The sequence below is a fragment of the Athene noctua genome, chromosome 7, assembly GCF_965140245.1.
Source record: "Athene noctua chromosome 7, bAthNoc1.hap1.1, whole genome shotgun sequence".
NCBI lineage: Eukaryota > Metazoa > Chordata > Aves > Strigiformes > Strigidae > Athene > Athene noctua.
In genome coordinates, this window is record NC_134043.1 from 36102287 (window position 1) to 36121711 (window position 19425).

The window sequence follows — 19425 nt, forward strand, 5'->3', positions numbered from 1 at the left end:
AACTAATCCTCCACCTCACACTGAAGTGCTCCTTGGAGGGACTCGCTGCCATCGCTGCACTGGGTTTAGCTGATGGAGGGATCTGCAGAGGGGCATTATAATGCCACTTAGGTATCAGTTTAATTTACAGAGTTTGCAGTCTCCCTGGAAGGCGTCTTGTGCCTCCAAACCTGTACAGCCCAGCGCTGCCATGCCTGGGTTCCCCTTCATATCGTACCACCCCTGCCGAGCCTGTACGTGGGAGACAAAACCAGCAAGGACTGGAACAAAGAGGAGTATTTTACAGTGAGTCTGAGCGTGGAAATGTCCCTGTGTTCTAGCGGGCCAGCATCATGCCTGCTTGCTGCCTCTGCTGTGCATTCTAACCTGCGCCATCACACTTCTTATCTGCAAACTTGATGATGGGAGAGTTGGAGGTGAGGTCTGAGGAGCAGGGAGCAGCTGTAGAGCCCCCCGCTCCCTCTCCCTCTGCCTTGCCCCGGCCCACAGTTCCAGGCAGCAGATGGTCCCCTCAGGGCTGGCAGCCCAGCGCTGGGGGGGCTGCCCTACATCCTTGTTGTCTGCCCCGCTGCCTGTGAAAGCACCGCACTCCCACTCCCATCAATCAGCACAGACCAGGTGCCTGGAAATATCTCTTGCCAATCACCTTTTATTACCTTTAAAAAGCCAAGAAACCCAGAACAAGACAAAAACTGAGACCGTGTGAACATCATGCAATGGATTCACTTTAAAGCAGGCTAGGGTGGGGAGGAGACCAAAAGCCATGTTAGAGTAGAAGTATCGCTTCACCCACGTCTGAAGGCCAGATCGGGTGGACTGTCACCAGTGGGGTTGGTGGTGACTGCTGTGAGTGATCAGACTGATGCTGAAGCAGGAAATGGAAACACACTCGTGAGCCATCATCCCAGGTAACCCCGGAGCTGATTCTGACCCAAATGCCATTTCTTACATGGTGATGACAGTGAGAAATACTCCTCACTCTTGTCATGGGTGCTTTCTGCCTAGGCAAAGTCTCTGGAAAGGAGCAGCACAATGAATACTGTTACAAGGGTTTTTTTAGTTCAGTGATGCTATTTAGTGTGACTAGTACTCCGATAGTCAATTAGTGGAGTGGATGTTATCTAGCAGGAGTGAAGTTACTGCACTCTGCCCTTCAGTCTCACTCTGTCGTCTTCAAAATTCATAGCACAAACTAGAGTAATACTAGCTTCTCAAAAGAATGTGTTTTGGAGAGTTTCAGCTACCATGGAAATAACTTTGCATCTTGTCCATCATGTGGATGTGACAAAACATATGCCCTTATTCTCCTGAGGTATAGCCAACATTTGAGTTCATTACATTTAATGGAGTAGGGTCACCCATAAAGTTATTCGTAAGGTGTTTTCTGAGTGGTTTTCACCTTCTCTTTGAAAAAATAAATTATATCAGCATGTTCACGAGGTACAAATGGTGCTGGCATTTCAGCTGTTACTATGTTATTAACTTTTTTAACCTAATAATTTTCAATCAACAGTAAGAAGCAATTTTCACTCACTCCAGTGACCAGAGTTAGAGATTCTGCCAAGTGTTCTTGTAGCGTTCACCTTGACAGACCCCTAATTCCCTCCCAAATCGAAACATTACCCCTGACACTCTCGTTGCGGATACCAAGAATTTCCATTTCCCCTTCGGTTAGGATTTAATTTATAAGGCAAAGACTTCCTAAGCTACGGGAGAGTAAAGATAGATGGTATGGGAGAAGAAGGCTGATGAAATGTAGTTGACTCCGGATCTGAAATATTTTATCCCTCCTCAATGTAGGTTAAATTATTCTTCACCTTTCCCACATCCATAATTGTCGCTGATCTTGGACCAACTCAAAACCCTACTACTGAGTTCAGTAGACTCAAAATTGCCACTAGAACTGGAAAAAGAAAAAAAAAAGAAGAGATTTGTTAGTGTCCATATACAATATCCCAAGACTATACACAGCTATGAGATACAGCAAATTTAAGAAAGGCAATTTTTTTCTCATCACTGAGTATTTATTATATATAACAAATACATGAAAAAGAAAAAACTATATTGTGTGATATAAATAGTTTATTTACATTACAGAAAAACATCAAGACAATGTATACTATTTCAAATATATCCATACATAATCAAATATAGCTGTAGTACATGTTCTCATTGGTGTAGATTACCACAAATGCAAGGCAACATGTGTAGATCTTGTCTTAATCTTTTGTCTATAATACTGTATTTTGTAGTCCAAGCTCTCTGCAGTTAGTTTTGCCATTGTGGAAACATGCGCTCTTTAAATTAACCTTGTCGATGCTCTTGTTGTGTTGTCTGAACTGTAGTGCCCTGTGTTTTGCTTCTGTCTGTGGATTCTGTTACTCCTGGGACATTTCCTGGAAAAGAGAATTGTGAGAATACACAGCTCATAACAATGTGCCTGCTCAAGAGGTGGCAAGGGCAGCAGGGGACCTGAGGGTGACAGAGGCATCCTCCAGCCTGCAGTGCACTTCCTCTTCAATGAAATGAAATGGGCTGGCTAATGGCAACGGTACCACAAAAAAATCCCCACATATCCCACAAAACACACTGTAAACAAAAATATGGTATGGGAAATTTTAAGATTCCTCTCCTTACTGGTGAGCAGTGGTGACTCTGCTGCGTTGCGACAACCCCAGCTGCACCACATTTCTCATCTTTAAATAATGGATTTATTTTCAGCAAGGCACAGGTGGAAGATTTAGGACGGTCTCATGCTCACCTGCTCGGCATCCCGGGTCTGTGAAGTATTTACAAAGTTGATGCGGGGGCTGCCTTTCTGAGGAACTAAGCGTCCGCAATCCCTATTAGTCTCCATGGAAAGGGTCCATGCTCAGCTCATTAGTGAGCACCGACTTTACTTATGGGTGCCTGCACCGAACTGTGCTCCTCACGTGGATGCTTAGCTTAAGTCTGGAAAGCAATTGCACTGGAAAGACCAAAATCTTGTTTTCCTCTGGATGGCTGCAAGAGCAAATCTCTTCTGCCTTGGGACCTCATGGTGCTCCTCAGCAAGGGTATGTTTCAACCTTTTACCTGCAGCAGCATCAGCTATGGGGATGCTACAAAGCCTTTCCCCCTAATGGAAAAATAATGTGTTTCTGGTTTCCTCCCACAGAAAGGCACCCTTCGACAGAAAGCACGGAAGCTTAGTCCCAGGTGCAGGCCACAGAAAATTCTAAGCAGCTGAAAGCCAAGGGGGCTACAGGAGAAACTGTTGAGCAAGCAGAACCATAGCAAGGTGACCAACACCCACTGAAAATGCTTGCACTTTTTTGCACTTGTGGTATCAGTAGGAAAACGGTATGCTATGGAAATACAACCAGCAATAAATAGTCCTTTACTCAGGGTGATCTAGTTAACGTTTTGCACAGGAGGAAGAACAAGCTATTCCTTATTCGGCCATGCATTTTGTTCTCTTTCTTCAGCTGTAGCTCAGTACAAGTTTTGGGTGAGCCTCATTCTGTGTGGGCAGGTACACAAGACAGATTGAACACCTTCTTGGAGTGGCATGACAGAAAGCCCCATGATACTTCAGACCACACTGACATGGGAAAAAATTCCCTTTGTATTGGGCTAACTTATTTTTCTGTTACAGGAAGGCTTTCATTGGCACCTTGTGAAACCCTAGGGGTTATGTACTGCAGAGAGCCCACCCTCTCAGTGGACTGAGAGCTCAAAGCACTTGCCTTCAGCTTTGTGTCAAATAACTAACAGCAAAATAAAGTGAAATAAATTTTTACAGCCCCCTTAAAATAAGCCATTTTTTTTCCCCCTGTTGAATGAGAGCGATGCTATGAGATGGTGACTCCAACTGAAAGGCTAAACAAGAGCATAAGGACTTACGAAGCATTTCAAAATGCTGAAATACAATTATACAACTGTCTAACAAAATATGGGTCAGATTGTCCTGACTCGCCTCACTTTTAAGCCAAAAGGACCACCCCCTCATGAGAAACTGTATGGCTGTGCACTATATTTTGCCTCGTTCCTTTCTTGGAGGCAGTAAAGTAGGCTGCTATCATTACTCCAAGAAAAGTAAGCCTGCATCTCCAGCGCTCTCGGAGGTCATGGCAGAGCTTTCATTATGAAACTAATGCAGACTTTAGCTGTTCTGCGATTTCATGACAAACTCATTATTCACTGTGTGCTCCTAAAAAGGCGATCAAAGTTTCTGAGTGAGTCAGGGAGCCGTTGTTAGCAAACACAGGGCTGATTCACTGAGCCGCGTGTCATGTGCGCGCTGACAGCCTCCCAGCCCCGACTGTCCCCGAGCGGCCTCTCCTGCCCATTCAGCCGGAGCCTGCACAGCAGGACCTTGCAGCGCTCCGTGGGAGACAGCACTGACACCTCCACACGCTGCTAAATCCTGCTGCAGCGGCCGGCAGCCAGTGTGACTGAGCTCTCAAGGGTTCCTCGAGGATGAGGATGTACACCAGAAGGCGCAGCCCTGCTTTGCCCCAGCGCTCAGCCATGAGAAGCAGGGTTGGGGAACCACGCATGGGAAGCTACAGTGGGCACAACCAGACCTGTTTTGTAAAAGACATGGAGGTACCAGATGGCTGGGGGATGCCCAGGATGGTCAGCAATCCCAGGGGACGCAGCCGTGCTTTCCCAGAGAACGGCTGGATACCGACTGCTCCAGCTGGAAGCAAGGAGATGAGCATCCCATAGGTGCTTTCCCAAAACTGACATTGACAGTATCTATACAGTCACTTAGTCCAAGGTAGGGAGAAATCAATTAAATGTAGAGATTACTCCAATTAAGATGATGAAAAAGCATCTTTTAACCAAAAATGCCCATGTTTTAATTGTATAATACACTATGCTACCGATTGTTGGAAGCCTGGGAAGGCTCCAGGGCCAGATACTGACACCATGACTGCTTCAATGCAATGCTACTGCATTTACAGGTAGGCTGTACCTGAAGTACATTTGGGTTTCCTAAGAGGAGTGTTGGCATTTAACCAGATTTTTAGACTTAATCATCTGCTAAAACTGAGTGACAGCTCTTCCTCGGTCCTTAACTCTTTAATCAAAAGTTCTTTGTAGTGCTCCATGTGTGGGATGCATTCATTTATGAACACAGCAGTTATATCAACATAAACTAGGTACTGGAGCACAGGCTGCCTGCCTTCCCTCCATTGAAGCTTGCTCACAAGCTTGAGTTACTCACAATGTGATTTGTAGCAGGTAAAACACATTATGCATTCATTTTTAATCAAGTTATTTCTTCACATAAATAAGCTGCTGTGACTAAACATTAGGGAAGCACTAAAAATGCAAAGCTGTAAAGAAACTGCTGAGAATCATTATGACACTAGGCCATACCTATATTATTTACCATCCCCCTTCACTTTTATCATTGCTTCTCTTTTGCCTTATATCTCAACTACAAGTCCTTGGGCATGGGGACTGTGCCTCACTGCTCCACCTCCTCCCGTCCATACCTCTTGGCCTCCGGTCCCCTACTCTTCCACCCCAGCTACTTATTCCCATTGCTGGCACTAGTGATGAGTAGCCAGGCGGCCAACCTCATCAAGGAATCGAGCTGCTTAAAAACAAATGATCAGTTTTGTTGGTTGGACATTCAGTTTCAGCTGAATCTGTCCCCTGACTGTGTTCATTGTGTGGCTACAGAAATGCTAATGGTGGCACAAGAGCATTGGCAGGATCAAGTGCCAGGGGAAGGGGCAAGGGCAGACTGCCCCTGTTAGCAGCACAGCTCATTTATTCAGATTAAAGTGTCTGTGCAACAGTATCCCTAAAAGTGCTTGGGAATTGCTCAGAGCCTTCCATCAACGGAGGACACCCCATAGATTTGCAACACTGTGAGGTATGATTTTAAGAGCAACAACAGTAGCGACAGCTGAAAGATTTACAATTGGTAGTCTTATGCAGCTCAAATGCAGGGTTTGGACAGAGTGCACCAAACTCATTTGATAAATTAATCAGGTGAAGCTGCACTGAAATGAGAGGCAAACAAATTGGCTGCAGTGGCCTCTGAGTGAGCGAAGTTTCCCTTCTTTCTCCCAGGAATCTGGTAGAGTAGTTTTAGTACTTTCAAGAGTTCAGGGTGAGGAGTTCAAACCAGTACAGTCAGGTTCTCCATGGCAGATGACTTAAAAAACTCAATTACTTATGCGTGTGCTGCCACAATGCTCTTTTGTCATGTGTATTTCTCTTAGGCTGCTTAAGGGTACACTTTTGCAAACGTATCTCAAATCATTATGCTGGGATGGAGGACGCTCAGCAGTAATTACATGCATTATAGAAAAAAGTCAAAAGATCATAAATTAACTTGGTTACAAAGTGTGCAGGAAAAGGTACCATCTCTGTATGAAAACAGTGTGATGGGTAAATTGCATTACAGTACCAGATCACTCGGAGCACACTGTCTTCATTCTTCAATACAAAGTACTCTCCGTTACTGCATCAAGGTGACAAAACTACAGTCACTTGACAAAATGATACAGAGCATTTGCTCCATTATCAGTTACTACACCACCTTCTTTTTCTTACTACACACTGCATTTTTGGTTGTTTGAATTACTTCTGTGAATACCATCATAATATACAGTCTCATTTGGCATTTACTATTGAGTTGATGGACTCAGCTTGGCCAAAAAAGCAGCTACCTTTCATCAGATGGTTTTGTTTTATGCCTTTAGGCCAGAGAAGGATTTATGATGGTTTTTTGGTGTGTGTCTTTTCCAGGAACAAATACTACACTTGTCTTCCAGTCAAGTACTGCAACATAGGGAATGAAATATCTGAGATTTTATTTTCTACAGAGGTATGATACCTGGCTTTTATTTTTTTTTTTAATTTATTTTTGAGAGTGATTTATGAGTGTTCTAGCTGAATTAATTTAACCTCATGATTTCTGAGAGAATCCTGAAGACGTCTGTGGTTCAGGACTTACCCCAAGCCCTCCCCAAGACAGTAACACAGTTCAGTGGGGAAGCAGAGGAGCAGATGTAGGAGGGGAAGAATTGCATTTACTTCTCTTGTTCTGAACTACCCTGGGGGTGTCATTTCCATTCAAACAACCCTTTCCTCTTCATTAAGAAAAAAATAAATAAATCATATATAGCTTGGTGTGCCACCATCTAGTGAAGACCTTAAACATGTACAGTACCTTTGAACATGTATACAAGCCTAATGAAATCATTTAATCAAACAGGATTGCAAACAGGCTTAAAAGTTTGTATGCTCTGCCTGATTAGGACTAAGGGAATGGGTCCTTGAGGAAACCAGATGGAGATATGATTAGTTTTATTAAGTGTTGATCCAGCTGCTGTATTTATATTCCCCTTATTTATATGAACAATATTTGTCCAAGCATCTGAATACAAACCAGGAAACTTCATTTGCTGCAGGCACCGTTGCTACCTAAGTTTGATTAAGATGGAAGTAAAAATTCATAATAATGAAGCAGCACTGGCTGGCTGGACCAGACAATATCTTCTGTTTGTTGGTGAATTAAACAGCATTTGTTATCAGTAGTGTCACTGCAGAAATCTGTATAATCAGCGGACCAAGTAGGAAAAGCAAAAGTATTTTCTTTTTCTATTGCAAACTACCAGAGATACTGACCTTGTAATACACAGGACTACAACACAGATGATAGCAATCTGGATGGTTCCAATCACAGCTGCTATTAAGACATATTGAAATCGTACTGGACCTGGAACCACATATAAAACGCTGTAGTCCTTTTTTTCACAGTGTTGTCCAGTATAGCCAGCATCACATCTGAAACAAAAAATATTTTTTCCAGTTATATCTGCTGCTTTTAAAGAATGAAAAAAAAAAAAAGATATCTGAAAAAAAAAAAAAAATCAGTGGCCTAAACATAAAGCTTATGTATTTTTTTTTTTTTTTCAGGATGGGCCCCCTCAGACAGAGGACTAGTGCCTCCTTGACATTTCAGAGGGAAGGCTTCAGGTCCTCAGTGTCACCAAGGTCTGCGAGAGTGAACGACACTGATAGTGCCAGGAGGTGCCCAGGGGACTGGGACTTATTTAGCATCAAGTGGAACTACTTGCACGCTGTGATGAGAATCCATTTAGTTCCTTGCACAACATACTTTAGATTTCTCCCTTTCTTTGGGAAGGTGGGGGAGGGTGAAAAGCCATCTAGTTGTGGCTCCTTATGCAGATTACCCCTAAGGAGGTGATAAGCAATCATCCAAGCTCCATATGAAATGTGATTAGATGTTCCTGCAAGTGGATACATCATTTACATTTTGTCTGGTTGCTATAAAAAACCCTCTGTTGATGCTGCAACCAATGCTGCCTGCTGCGCTGCTCACCAGTTCCCATCCTGCAGCCTGACATCTCCCCTCTGTCATGTTGGGGAGATGTTCCCATTTTAGCTCTTGTCCTGTTTCCCCTAAAAAGCCCAAGCAAGAAGATGCAAAAATCCAGGTCAATGGCAGTAGTAACCGTAAGAGACTGAGACAGATTGCTTGGCTCCTCTCAGAAGTGTTAGTAGTGCACTAACCCTGGTGGGTTAAGCCTTGAGCTTCCACCATTTTCCTCTCCTGCATGCCCACAGCAGCCAGCAGCTTGAGGAAAGGACATTTTCCAGCTGAATGGAGAACCTAAAACGAAGCAGCTGCAAAGAGCAAAACGTGCCCTGGCTCTTTGCCGGATCTGAGAGAAGCTGGCTTGAAGATCTGCCCTGGGGGCTAAGACTGGTCTGTATCTTCGCGCTCTAAGTGCAATGTCCAAAAAAAAAAATAGTGCTTCATGTGTAATAGTCCTTTTCTTTGCCACCAGGCTGCTGGTTGGACTTCAGAAGTAATATCCCCAGCTCTGCAGGGAGGCATCTGCTGCAGAAACTCCTGCTTCCGCTGTTACTCCTCCTCCCTGCCCTAACCTCCTCCAAAGCCACCTCCATGTAGCCAGGAAGGAGCCACCTTGGCCCCAGCTCGCTGCCCCACGAGCACCACTCCTGCCACAGCACAGACATACCCCCGGTGGCACTCCTCTCCTTCAGACTGAGGAGGCTACCTAGCAGCTGTCTGAGCACTGTGTGAAGTGCTTTTAAAAACATATCTAAATATAACTGAAGGTTACTGAATGTTTTTACAATCAATTAACACTGTGCATAACTCGATACACTTTTGCCACATAAAAATGGGGACATTGTTGAATAATTTAAGTCTAATGGGTTTTGTAGCACAAAGGGCCATGGTTACCATCATTTTCCATAGTTTATCTAGATTAAGTATTTCTGTAAGTCAGTATTTTCATGAATATAGCCTTTCCTCCTTGGCAGGAGAAGGGTTACCTGCAAGACGGTTCCAGCATGTTAGTGGAGTGCTCACACTTGCCATGCATGCAGAAGCCATTGTAATGCTCTGGACAAGGGATGTAGATCCCTCTTGCACTTTCTTCCAGTTTATTTGCATTCTCTGTGAACACAGGTGAAGGGAACATTAAGCTGATAATGCAGGATAGGGTGAAATGATGGAAAGAACTCAACATATAAAAGAACGGAAAATCAGAAGAACAAAATGTGAAAGATGTTGTTTATGGGACGCGAGAGCAAGGGTTTCACCCTGAAACGTTAGGCTGATACAGATGCAAAGCACTGCAAGGTTTTCTGTCATTCTTTTGCATATCTAATTCTTGCCAAGCTACAGCAAATGAGACACCAGAAAAAAATAATCCGACTATTCAAAAACTGATTACAAAATAGCACATGAAAAACACCTGATCGTTTCTGCTATCCTCTACAAACTGTCTCCTCATATCCAGGCAAGGCTAGCAGGAAGACTCCAGACATTTGCATGTAATATACCATAACAATATATTTGGTCATCCAATACAACATATTCAGAAAGATAATTTTATGGCTGAAGTAGAGGAGCAGGACTCCACAGCTGAAGTTTATCATCAGTGCCGCACACCCGTGCCCCAGCACCTGCTGGCCTCCTCCTTGTCCCACAGCACAGGTACCTTCAAACTAGTTTGACTTTCTGTGCTTACTGCTGCAGCTGTTAGTCACTGAGACTCCAAATCCTGGAAAATACTTCCCTCCATGTAGCCAGGAAAAGGGAGGTTTCATTTAGTTTTGAAACAGGTATGTGCTCAACATTTACATCACGGGCTGAAATACAGAGTGTTACTTGCAATGAATTCACACCAATTTTGTAGGCCACTGAGGTGCCAATTAATCTGGGTAATTTTGGCAAATTCTTCCATTTAACCAATACTCGTGATATCTCAAATGGTACAAATCCTTTTTCTGTGATAGTATCGTCTAGCCACAATTAATTAAAAACAGAAGAAAAAATCTCATGATAGATATCTGAGGAAATGTAGTTTGCACACAACTAAGTCAAAGCATTTGTATCTTCCAAAGGAAGTCCCCAAGTGTTATAAAGCAATTGCAATTTGTGTTCTGCCTCCAAGCCAGTTGTGCCGGCAGTAGGTATGCTTAGGTATTATCCCACCTTTGGGAAAAGTGTGTGCAGCACATCCAAGATTCAGATTTTCATAATGAATTACTTTCCTGTCGCTGCTGTCCAAGGAGAGTTTTAAGAGTCTCTAACAACTTGCACTAATGAAGTTGGTTATATTGTCCTTATGTTAAAACAGGCGAGGACAAGTTCCCAGCAAATGAGAATGACATGGCAACCTCTACATCCCTGTAGACAACATTAACTTCTCTTTCATTGTTAGGACTTTGAGGATGTCTGCACTATGGACCATTATCACATCTTTTTAAATGCACGTATGTTGAACACAGACCTGTTTGCCTCTCCTGGATCCCTGCTTACACTGGGATCTGTGTGGGGCTGCCATCAAGGCTGTTAATGACAATGCAGCACAGAAGCAGGCATCACGCTGAGGTGATGGTCTGGGGCTGACAGCGGTCTCTGGGACGGCACAGACAGGATGGGCTGACAGGAGGCATGTTACAGGCATGGTATAACCTCCTTTGAGAACTTGCGCAGGCATTTCTGGTACTAGAAAGAGGCGGGAGCAGAAGCTCCATCTGGTCTGGTGCCAAACATTTTTGGCTACCTATGACACTCTGAGTGAGACACTGGCTACCAGCATATGAAATATATACATAGAGAGTTATCATCCCACCAGGACTTCATGTACGTTCATTTTTCCAACTGAAAATCTTCCCAGAACAGAAAAAATGTGTGTGATGTGTGTCAGCTATCAAGGGACTTGCCCAGTGCACACACACAGATCTATCTCAATGTGCTTGGGACCTGTTGAACTCTATACCCATGTAGTGATCATCTGTGTACTATGTCCGATGTTTTCTGGGTGCGCTGGACCTCTGCTGTGGTCCACATTCAAATATATTTCTGTCCAGAAAACTGCATCAAGAAATATGGGATCCTTATTAATATGCATTTTTTCTATTGTGGAAAATATGCCATTTCCTTCAAATCTTCCATTATCAAGAGTAAGTTTGTTTCCTTTCTGAAGAACCTGTGCATGTGTGTGTTTCTGTGTGTTTCTCTGATTCTTCCTTCTCAGGTACCAAGATATCTCCACGATGTCCGTGCACCACCACAAACCCGTGTGAGAATCCCTCCTCTCTCAGATGAGCCAGCAGTGTTGCTAAAACGGTAGAATACCATTTGGTTTCTTTTTTTCAAAGGCACGCTTCAAGATGGTGAAGGAAATTGTTACTTTCAGGACAGACTAATCTGCTGGGACTTGAAAGGGGGACCAGGACCTCTCCCAGACTTGCAGATGCTCTCGCTGTGTGTAGGCTGTAGGGCTGTTAAAAAGAGGAATGATTTTTCCTCCTCCTGCAATCATGTGGGTAGAAACCATGTTTTCTTTAAAAAGGTCTCTAACATACTTTAAAGTAAATCTAGGATCCTGCAGAACTTGTAATTACACCTCTAAGTGTAACGTTATGGTGGAAAATGATTTACTGAATTAAAAAGGAGATGGCCCAAGCTTTGCTAGCAGTTCACAGGACAAACACTTCACGCAGGAACACTTGTCATCTGGCTTGGAAGAAACCAACAAAACTTCGACACAAATTGTCTGTAGCGCCTCATTTTGACTGGTGACTCCTCTAAAAGTGTTAGGGATTGAACATGAAAGCAGAGAGAGGAAAAAACCTGTATTTAGTCTGATCTGGCATTTTTGTCATTCGAAAGACAAACCACAATGAAAGCATCATTTACTTCAGAAAAAGAAATTCCCCTCCTCTTCCGGCACATTTTGAATTCACACAATATAACTACCCTGCCTCAAAACAGGTTATTTTTCTCAATACACAAAACATCTTTTCAGATTCAAAATCGAGATCCAAACACCAAGACATGCTTTAAAAATTCCTTCATATTAAAACTCTTCTCATTCCTGAAGGATCTAAACACTTTTCAGTAATCCAGTGTCAATGAAATACTAACTACCGTGAAGCATCACAGCGTTTACAACACTATGAAACAACTACAACTCATTTCTAAAGAGGCTATGAATAAAAAACATGTTTAAATTATGACTTAAATAAGAACTGTACAAAGTTCAGAAAAGTAAACCTAAATGAAATATTCTAATTTTGGATTATTTATAAATTCAATACTGGAGGCAACCTGCACTAATCAGATTATAGTACCACTAAACTAAGGAGCCCCTCTACAACACCAACCTTGTACCTACAGAGCACAAAGCTTAAATAAAAAGTTACCCACTTTTTTCCAAGCCCAGCAGATCAGTATTCATAAAGCAATGACACAGATCAAATTCAAAGTTAGTCAGGTTTCAGTAATGTTAAATTCAGTAGCTCCTCTTCAAACATTAGACTTGCTGTATTGTTATTGGCATCTATGTGTGAAAATTTTATTTGCACTAAAAAGACAGATTTGTGCCTTTTTGTGATGGTTGGAATTTGAGACAGAAGTTGTAAAGCGTAAAGATGAAAACTGGACTGACAGCGTCCGTCTCTTCTATCTCTGGACAAATGTTAATTCCCGCCACATTTCTTAAAATGCTTCTCCTTTTTACTGTAAAAAGAAATACATCCTTACCCTCCAGATCAACTGTATTCAGGAACCTTTTTCTTGAAGCATTTTCTGATAGAAGTTTGATGAAGCCAACTTCTTTTGCATTTCTGCAACATTTTTTGCATCTTTAGCCTAGCATGACATCTCATATTGTTCTTTTGTTAGTGCCAGAATATGACATGATAGCCGATCATATAAGATATAGCAGTCAAAACAGATTATTTTTAAATGCATTGAGGCCAGATGCTACTTTGTGTAGACTGAAACAGCTTATCCTCTTGCCTACTAGAAGCATCTCCCAGTTGAACACTTGATCTCCAACCTTTCTGCAGATGTCAGGAAGATACCAAGACACCGAACTATTTCGCTGGGGTAAGAAATTGGTCCTGAAAAGCTATCCAGTGTGACTGACCACCCACTTGGTGCTCTTCTTCTGATGGATTATCTTCCAAAATGTTAAATAAATTATTTAAAGCTATCTTGTCTAAATTCCTTAGTATCTATGGCTGATTCTGTTCTCCATTAAGATGGAGTGGAAGAATTATTTCAAATACATTTTGTGTTATTTTTATTTAATTTCTGTTTTAGCTATATGTCTTTCCTTCGGTTTTTAGAAGCTGAATGTGCACCATTAGGATTCTCAGATAAATATTTCAGTGAAGGCTGAAATTCAAAAGCTGAAACAGTCTGCCTGGTTGCAGGACCCAATGACTGCAAGTGATGAAAACAACGCAGACAGATTCTTCTCTGGGCAGCCCTCACTGGTCCCCAGCTCCCATCTGAGCTAGCGTGGAGCTTCTGTCACACAACTGAACATGTGGAGTAGTGCCGCTGACAAACGAATAAATCCATTAGTGTCCTTGATGAGGATTATATGAAGTACTGCCTGGAGTGCTGAGAAAATTCTTCCCAGACATAAGTTCCTGCAATACACTTTGGACAAATTAGATAAAAATCTAGGCAAAAATAGGATTCTTATGTCCAAAAAATGGCTGCCAAGCACTTAACAATCAGTTCTGCAGGGCTGATAATTCTGTCATTCTTTACGTTTGAATCAGTGAGACTTTCTAGGTGACTTCAGGCAAGAAAAGTAGAGGGTTACAACCTGTAAATTCTCATGTTAGTATTTTCAGTGTTGCACAGCATACAATGTTGGAGCTTATAGAAATAATAACTGATAGGTTATGCCCATATGAGAAAATATTGGCTCATGTACAGTGTTAATAACTAGTGTACTAGTCACTGGACCAAGGGAGGTCCTGAAAATAAATATATATACATGTATTTCATCAAATAAGGGATGAGATGGTGAATGATGTGCAGCAGAAGCTATTTTGACACGTATCTCATTGGAAACAGTGGTTAAGGAGAATTGGCTTACATAACAATTTAATCTTTTAATACCACTCAGGTTAGTCAAATTTGCATCTGAAAGCTTTCACTGATATTGAGGTACTGACTCCTTACTCATGACATTATCAGAGGATTTATGAAGGGGGGAAAGGGATTCTTGTGTCAAATGTTCATCCTTAACCCCTTTTGGAATTGTGTTCCCCTCACTTGTTTTACCTCCTTGGCAGCTCTCCCAAAGACAGGCTGCAGAGCATAGCATTGGGAACTAACTTAGCAAAGCCCTTCTGCTCTGCATGCTAGAGACTTGGCACAGCAATTCTTATTTGAAATCAAAAGGAAGGGCCAGAGAGTAGCTAGAAGGTAGAAGGTGCTCTGAGTTTTGTGGAAGAACTTCAGTGATTGACTAGGGGTGGGAATCTGAATCCTGTGGATAAGCCTAGGGACAGTTTACATTACTCATCTGCACGCTTCACAGAGTCAGCAGCTGCTGCTCTTTTGGGGTAAAAGGGAACTTCCTTAGCCCACGAACGTTTGCAGGAACAGTTCGAAGGTCCCTCTGCAAAGTCAGGAGGAATGGGGTGGTAACGGTGTTGCTCCCTCTGAAAGTGCAGAATTGCTTTAGCAGGTTTTCTAGTGTTTTCCCTTCTCTCTAATAGCATCTAAAAGAAATTGAGGTCCCACAGCAACTTAGGATGAAGTCCTTAAGCAGGCTTCCTACTTATTTGTAATGAAGAACTGTGATTATAAATTCCAGCTCAGACCCAGCTCTGATGAGAGAAAAGAGATTTCTCTGGAGTCTTAACAGCTCCAGACACCCTGCCCTTGACAAAGCTGCCAGTGGCCACGCTGCCATCCACCAACACAGCCATACCTCACCATTAACAGCTATTTGAATCTGACCTATTAATTATCTTGACAGAGTATGTCCCTTTCTTTTAAAACCCTGATCTTGGTATTACGAATATAGAGCGTCTCTTTACAATGAAGAAAATGTGTGCAAGCAACTTGCCTGAAAATCACTGTTTGGGTGGGTGTTAGAGTGAAAATTCAGAAGGAAGTGCTTGCTGTCGCTCAAGAGGGAGCTCACCAGCCCACTCTCCCTGAGAGCTAGTGGAAAGTGAGACACCAAATGTCAGCTGAAAACGTCTGGCACCACTATGCTGCAGTCCTAGTCTAAATTCATCCTGTAGCCACTCCAAGTATGAACTTCAAGCTAGTCTTTCTACATAAACTGTACAAAAAAATACCCTCCCCATATTAGCTGCTTTACCAAGAGGAAAAAAAGAAATGGAACTTTGTGAATTAAATTATGTTCACTTCTTTTCTCAGGCACAAAATAGGCTTGCTCAACACAGTAATTTATTAATTTTAAATGTCCCTATGCAAATGAGTTCCCTGGAATAAGATAACATCCACTTTCCTTTTTTAAAAATAATCTAGTGCTTTTTATGTTTGAGATGATGGCAAGATGTCCTAGTGCACTTGAAAAAAAAAATACTGTGCTCTGTCTTTTGCAGCAATGTATCATAATTATTCAGCCTGCTGCCATAATTAATAATAGAAACCAATGAATTAAGACACTAATAATCACCAGATGTTCAAATGGAGAACAAAATACTTTCAGCTTGTCAGCATATATATGTGGGTTATGCTGTATATGTTAAAGCTATCTCTGAAGTTTTGAAATTGAGAAGCACTTTGATTTACAACATCTGTGAACATATCTTTCTTATTTGAGAAGACTGCTTGAAATTAGGCAAATTGTTAATCATTTTCCTGCACATAACAATTCCATTTGTCTACTCAGAACTAAATGTTACCTTTCTTTTACCTTCATTTGGGGTTTTTTTGTGGTGATAGTCTACCTGTATTCACTGGCTAGACACAGATATCTTACCCCAGAGACTGTACAGACCCCTAGCAACTGAGGCTCCTACACACGTGTGTAGGTGCTACCAAGTAGCTACTGCAATACAGTGTGCAATACAACCCCAAAATAGCACAGCGATACAAGTACATGCTAGCAACCATTGCTTATATGTCTGAACAGGAACACACAGCAATATTAGCCAAGGTGAAAGAGAAGAGAAAAAAACACCAAGTGGGCTAACATGTTGCTCCAAGCCATCATTTTCGCAGTGTTCGGGTGCTCACATCACACACAACTCCTCCCTGGGGTTGACTGTTTCATTCACGGAGGCAAAGCAGGCTGTGGTCTCACTTTGTCTGACCTCCTCTGCTTCCCCACCATTGCATTTCATCCATTTACCCCTATCGAGGCCACTGGTAAAACAGCAGTCACTGCTGCACAAGCACCTCCACACTTGATGTGAAGACATCAAGAGATGACACACTGACCTCTTCCTTCAGCAGTGTCCTGGTTCAGCTAGGATAGGGTTAAGTTTCCCCAGCAGAGAAGGGGGAAGGGATCTCCAGCCGGGTTATTCATACCATACTGATGTCAGGTCCGGGTGCAGGAGCACGGAAAGCTTTCCTTTGTGGCTTTGGTGGCGGGGAGCATCGCGAACGAGCTACCTGTAACCATTGCGGTGTTTTTCTGTATATATTTTGTCTTGTTTACTGTTATTGCTGTTTATTGTTGTTATCATTGCTACTGTTGTTGTTCAGATTGCTTATTACACTGTTATATTAAATTTCTTCTTATTTTAACCCGGGGTTTGTGCCCTACTTGTGTCCGAGGGTGGGGGAGGGACAACGGCAACATGGTCTCCAGTCCCGGCAGGGCTTAAACCAGCTCAAGCAGCTTCATGAAGTGGTTCATCGCTGTGTGTGAACGGCACCTGCCTGCTCCCCAGTCAGGCAGACTGAAAATGTCTTCAGCTCCGCACGTCGTTTCTGTGTTAGATGTCACTGAGTCACCTCTTAATACTTCTGTGGATAAGCTACACAGATGGAGCTCTTTAAGACCGCCACTACGGCGGCCGGTCTTGAGGTCTGCAATCATCACTACAGATGTGATTTAGGGATGCAGGGCTGTATTGTGGATTTATCAAAACCCTGGGTAAAGGGGCCCTTACAGTTTGTGCTTCCTTCTTTTGTGCCAGGACTGAATAAATCTGCGTTAACCCCATTCCTAGAATAGATGAAATCCCTCTTTGTGCTAACTCAGATAGTCTTTGGTTTTGGCACACTGCTGATGTTCCCTTCACTCAGTTTCCTCTGCCTAAGAGAGATGCCGCCAGCCCCATGGGAGCAGCTTCCTCCCCATTCAGAAACCAGCCATGTAAAGGAATAAAGTTGTAGTTTTTCTCCTTGCATATGATCTCCTTAGGCAGCTCATGACAGAGCCCTTAGAGGATGAGTTAACCTTATTATTATTATTGTAATTCTGTGTCGAAAAAAAGTTGGTGCCACTTCAGAGATTTGTGAGGTTCCCTCCAATTAGGCTGCGTGCCTGAAGGCAGAGGGGCGAATGCTGTATCCATCACACGCAGCACGGAATGAGTAGAGTGTCACCCCTCTGTGAGAAATCCCTCTCAACTGCTGGGCTGACAGCTCGCTTTCCCTCCCACCTGCCTTTCCTCAAGCTACTCATTACTGCCAGTGATGGAGGGGGTCAAAAATGGAAGGTGGGAACTGGACCAAGGCTCCTCTCTATGTCCTCCCCTCTGAAAAAGTACACCTGAGAGTTGCAATTTACTCTTTAACACCAGACTAAACAGGTGGAAATACCATCCCACTATGTGGATGTTAGCAGTAGAAGATGCTTCTTTACATGAGCAAATCGTGTGTCCTTCAGAGGAAGCAGGCATGGATCTACAGAAAGAGGCAGAAGGTGGCTAGGAGGGATGCTGACATGGAAGCATCTCTACATTCAGCGCTATCTTCTGGGGCTCAGGAGCCAGACCATCGTCCCTACCTCACAGTCCCATGCAGCACATAAAAACATACGCTTCTCCCTAGCAGCAAAACCAAAGAGCAGCTATTCACAGCCATTCCTGGTCTAATCTAGCCACACAGCAATATTACTTAACTTAGTTAAGTGGTGATTAAGGAACAAACTCCCCAAACTTGACTGAGTAGTGTCCTGCTGTTTCTGCTTTGTGTGCTACTATGCAATTTCTATATCAAAGCAGCCTTGCTAGTGCAGCACTTGGAGAGTGGCTTATTTATATGTAGATGTGGCTATATGACATTTCCAAATGCCATACATTTGCATATGAAGGTTCCACTTTTTTTTCTCCACTTCGAGTAAACAGAGTCTGCTGCAACTCCAAACCCCTGCTTTCACTCAATTGGAGCTTTCTGAGAACTATCCTCCTTAAGAAGCTTAAACACCTCATTTTCATAACTTGCCAACCTTGGCTATCAGTAGTGTCTGTGGGCAGGTCTTTTGATTTATAGTGGTACCTTTGATACCAAACCGAGCACAGAGAGCAAAACTGCAAGACCTTAAGATTTCATGTGAAATGGCTACAGATAATCTGCAATACAAATCGATATTTGCAAATAGGCCTCAGACGTATGATGGAAGGTTGTGGTCATCCTAAAAAAGGCTGTGGGTCACATTCATTATAGCTATAAAGATGGTATTGATTTTTGTCACTGATCTTTCACTTGAAAACAAGAGCAGGAGCTTGTTGCAAGAGCTGCTGGGGAGCTCTGAAACTGCAAACCCAACACAGAACCACAACCTTATGTAACGCTGGGAAAGCCAAGTGGACATTATATATTCAGCTTTCTCGTCAAAGAAAGATAAGGCTGAAGCAGATGGTATGTGGGCAAAGTTTCAACCCGAATATATTGCCTTCTAAAAACCAACAGCGCTAGGAAACAGCCTAATTTTGTGGCATGAGGCAGATGAATGCGTTACCTGCACATTAAAGAGCCGCTCAATGCAGGGCCTCAAGGTATGTGCTACAGAGGATCTGGAAGAGCTCCCTGTTGGCAATGTGTGTATGGAAAAACAAGAATCCCAACACCTCTCACGTACCACCTAGCGACAGTAGTATGAATTATTTATAATACACAGATTGAGCCCTGTCCTCGTACACATTTGCGCTGGGATG

At 42.8% G+C, this 19425-nt stretch overlaps 1 protein-coding gene across 2 annotated transcripts in view; it reads right to left on the reverse strand.

Moving 5' to 3' along the window:
• Positions 1 to 638: 638 nt before the first annotated feature.
• The window catches only part of TMEFF2 (transmembrane protein with EGF like and two follistatin like domains 2), a 134342-nt gene continuing 115555 nt past the window's right edge, over positions 639 to 19425 (reverse strand). The window contains exons 8-12 of one of the 2 annotated variants that reach the window (XM_074910673.1): positions 9340 to 9463; positions 7639 to 7797; positions 2310 to 2396; positions 1818 to 1903; positions 639 to 1014 (exon numbers count right to left, since the gene is read on the reverse strand). In XM_074910673.1, coding sequence (XP_074766774.1) covers positions 767 to 1014; positions 1818 to 1903; positions 2310 to 2396; positions 7639 to 7797; positions 9340 to 9463 — 704 coding nt within the window. In that variant the 3' untranslated portion in view covers positions 639 to 766. The remainder of the gene's footprint in view (positions 1015 to 1817; positions 1904 to 2309; positions 2397 to 7638; positions 7798 to 9339; positions 9464 to 19425) is intronic. The other variant, XM_074910674.1, reaches the window with a different exon arrangement.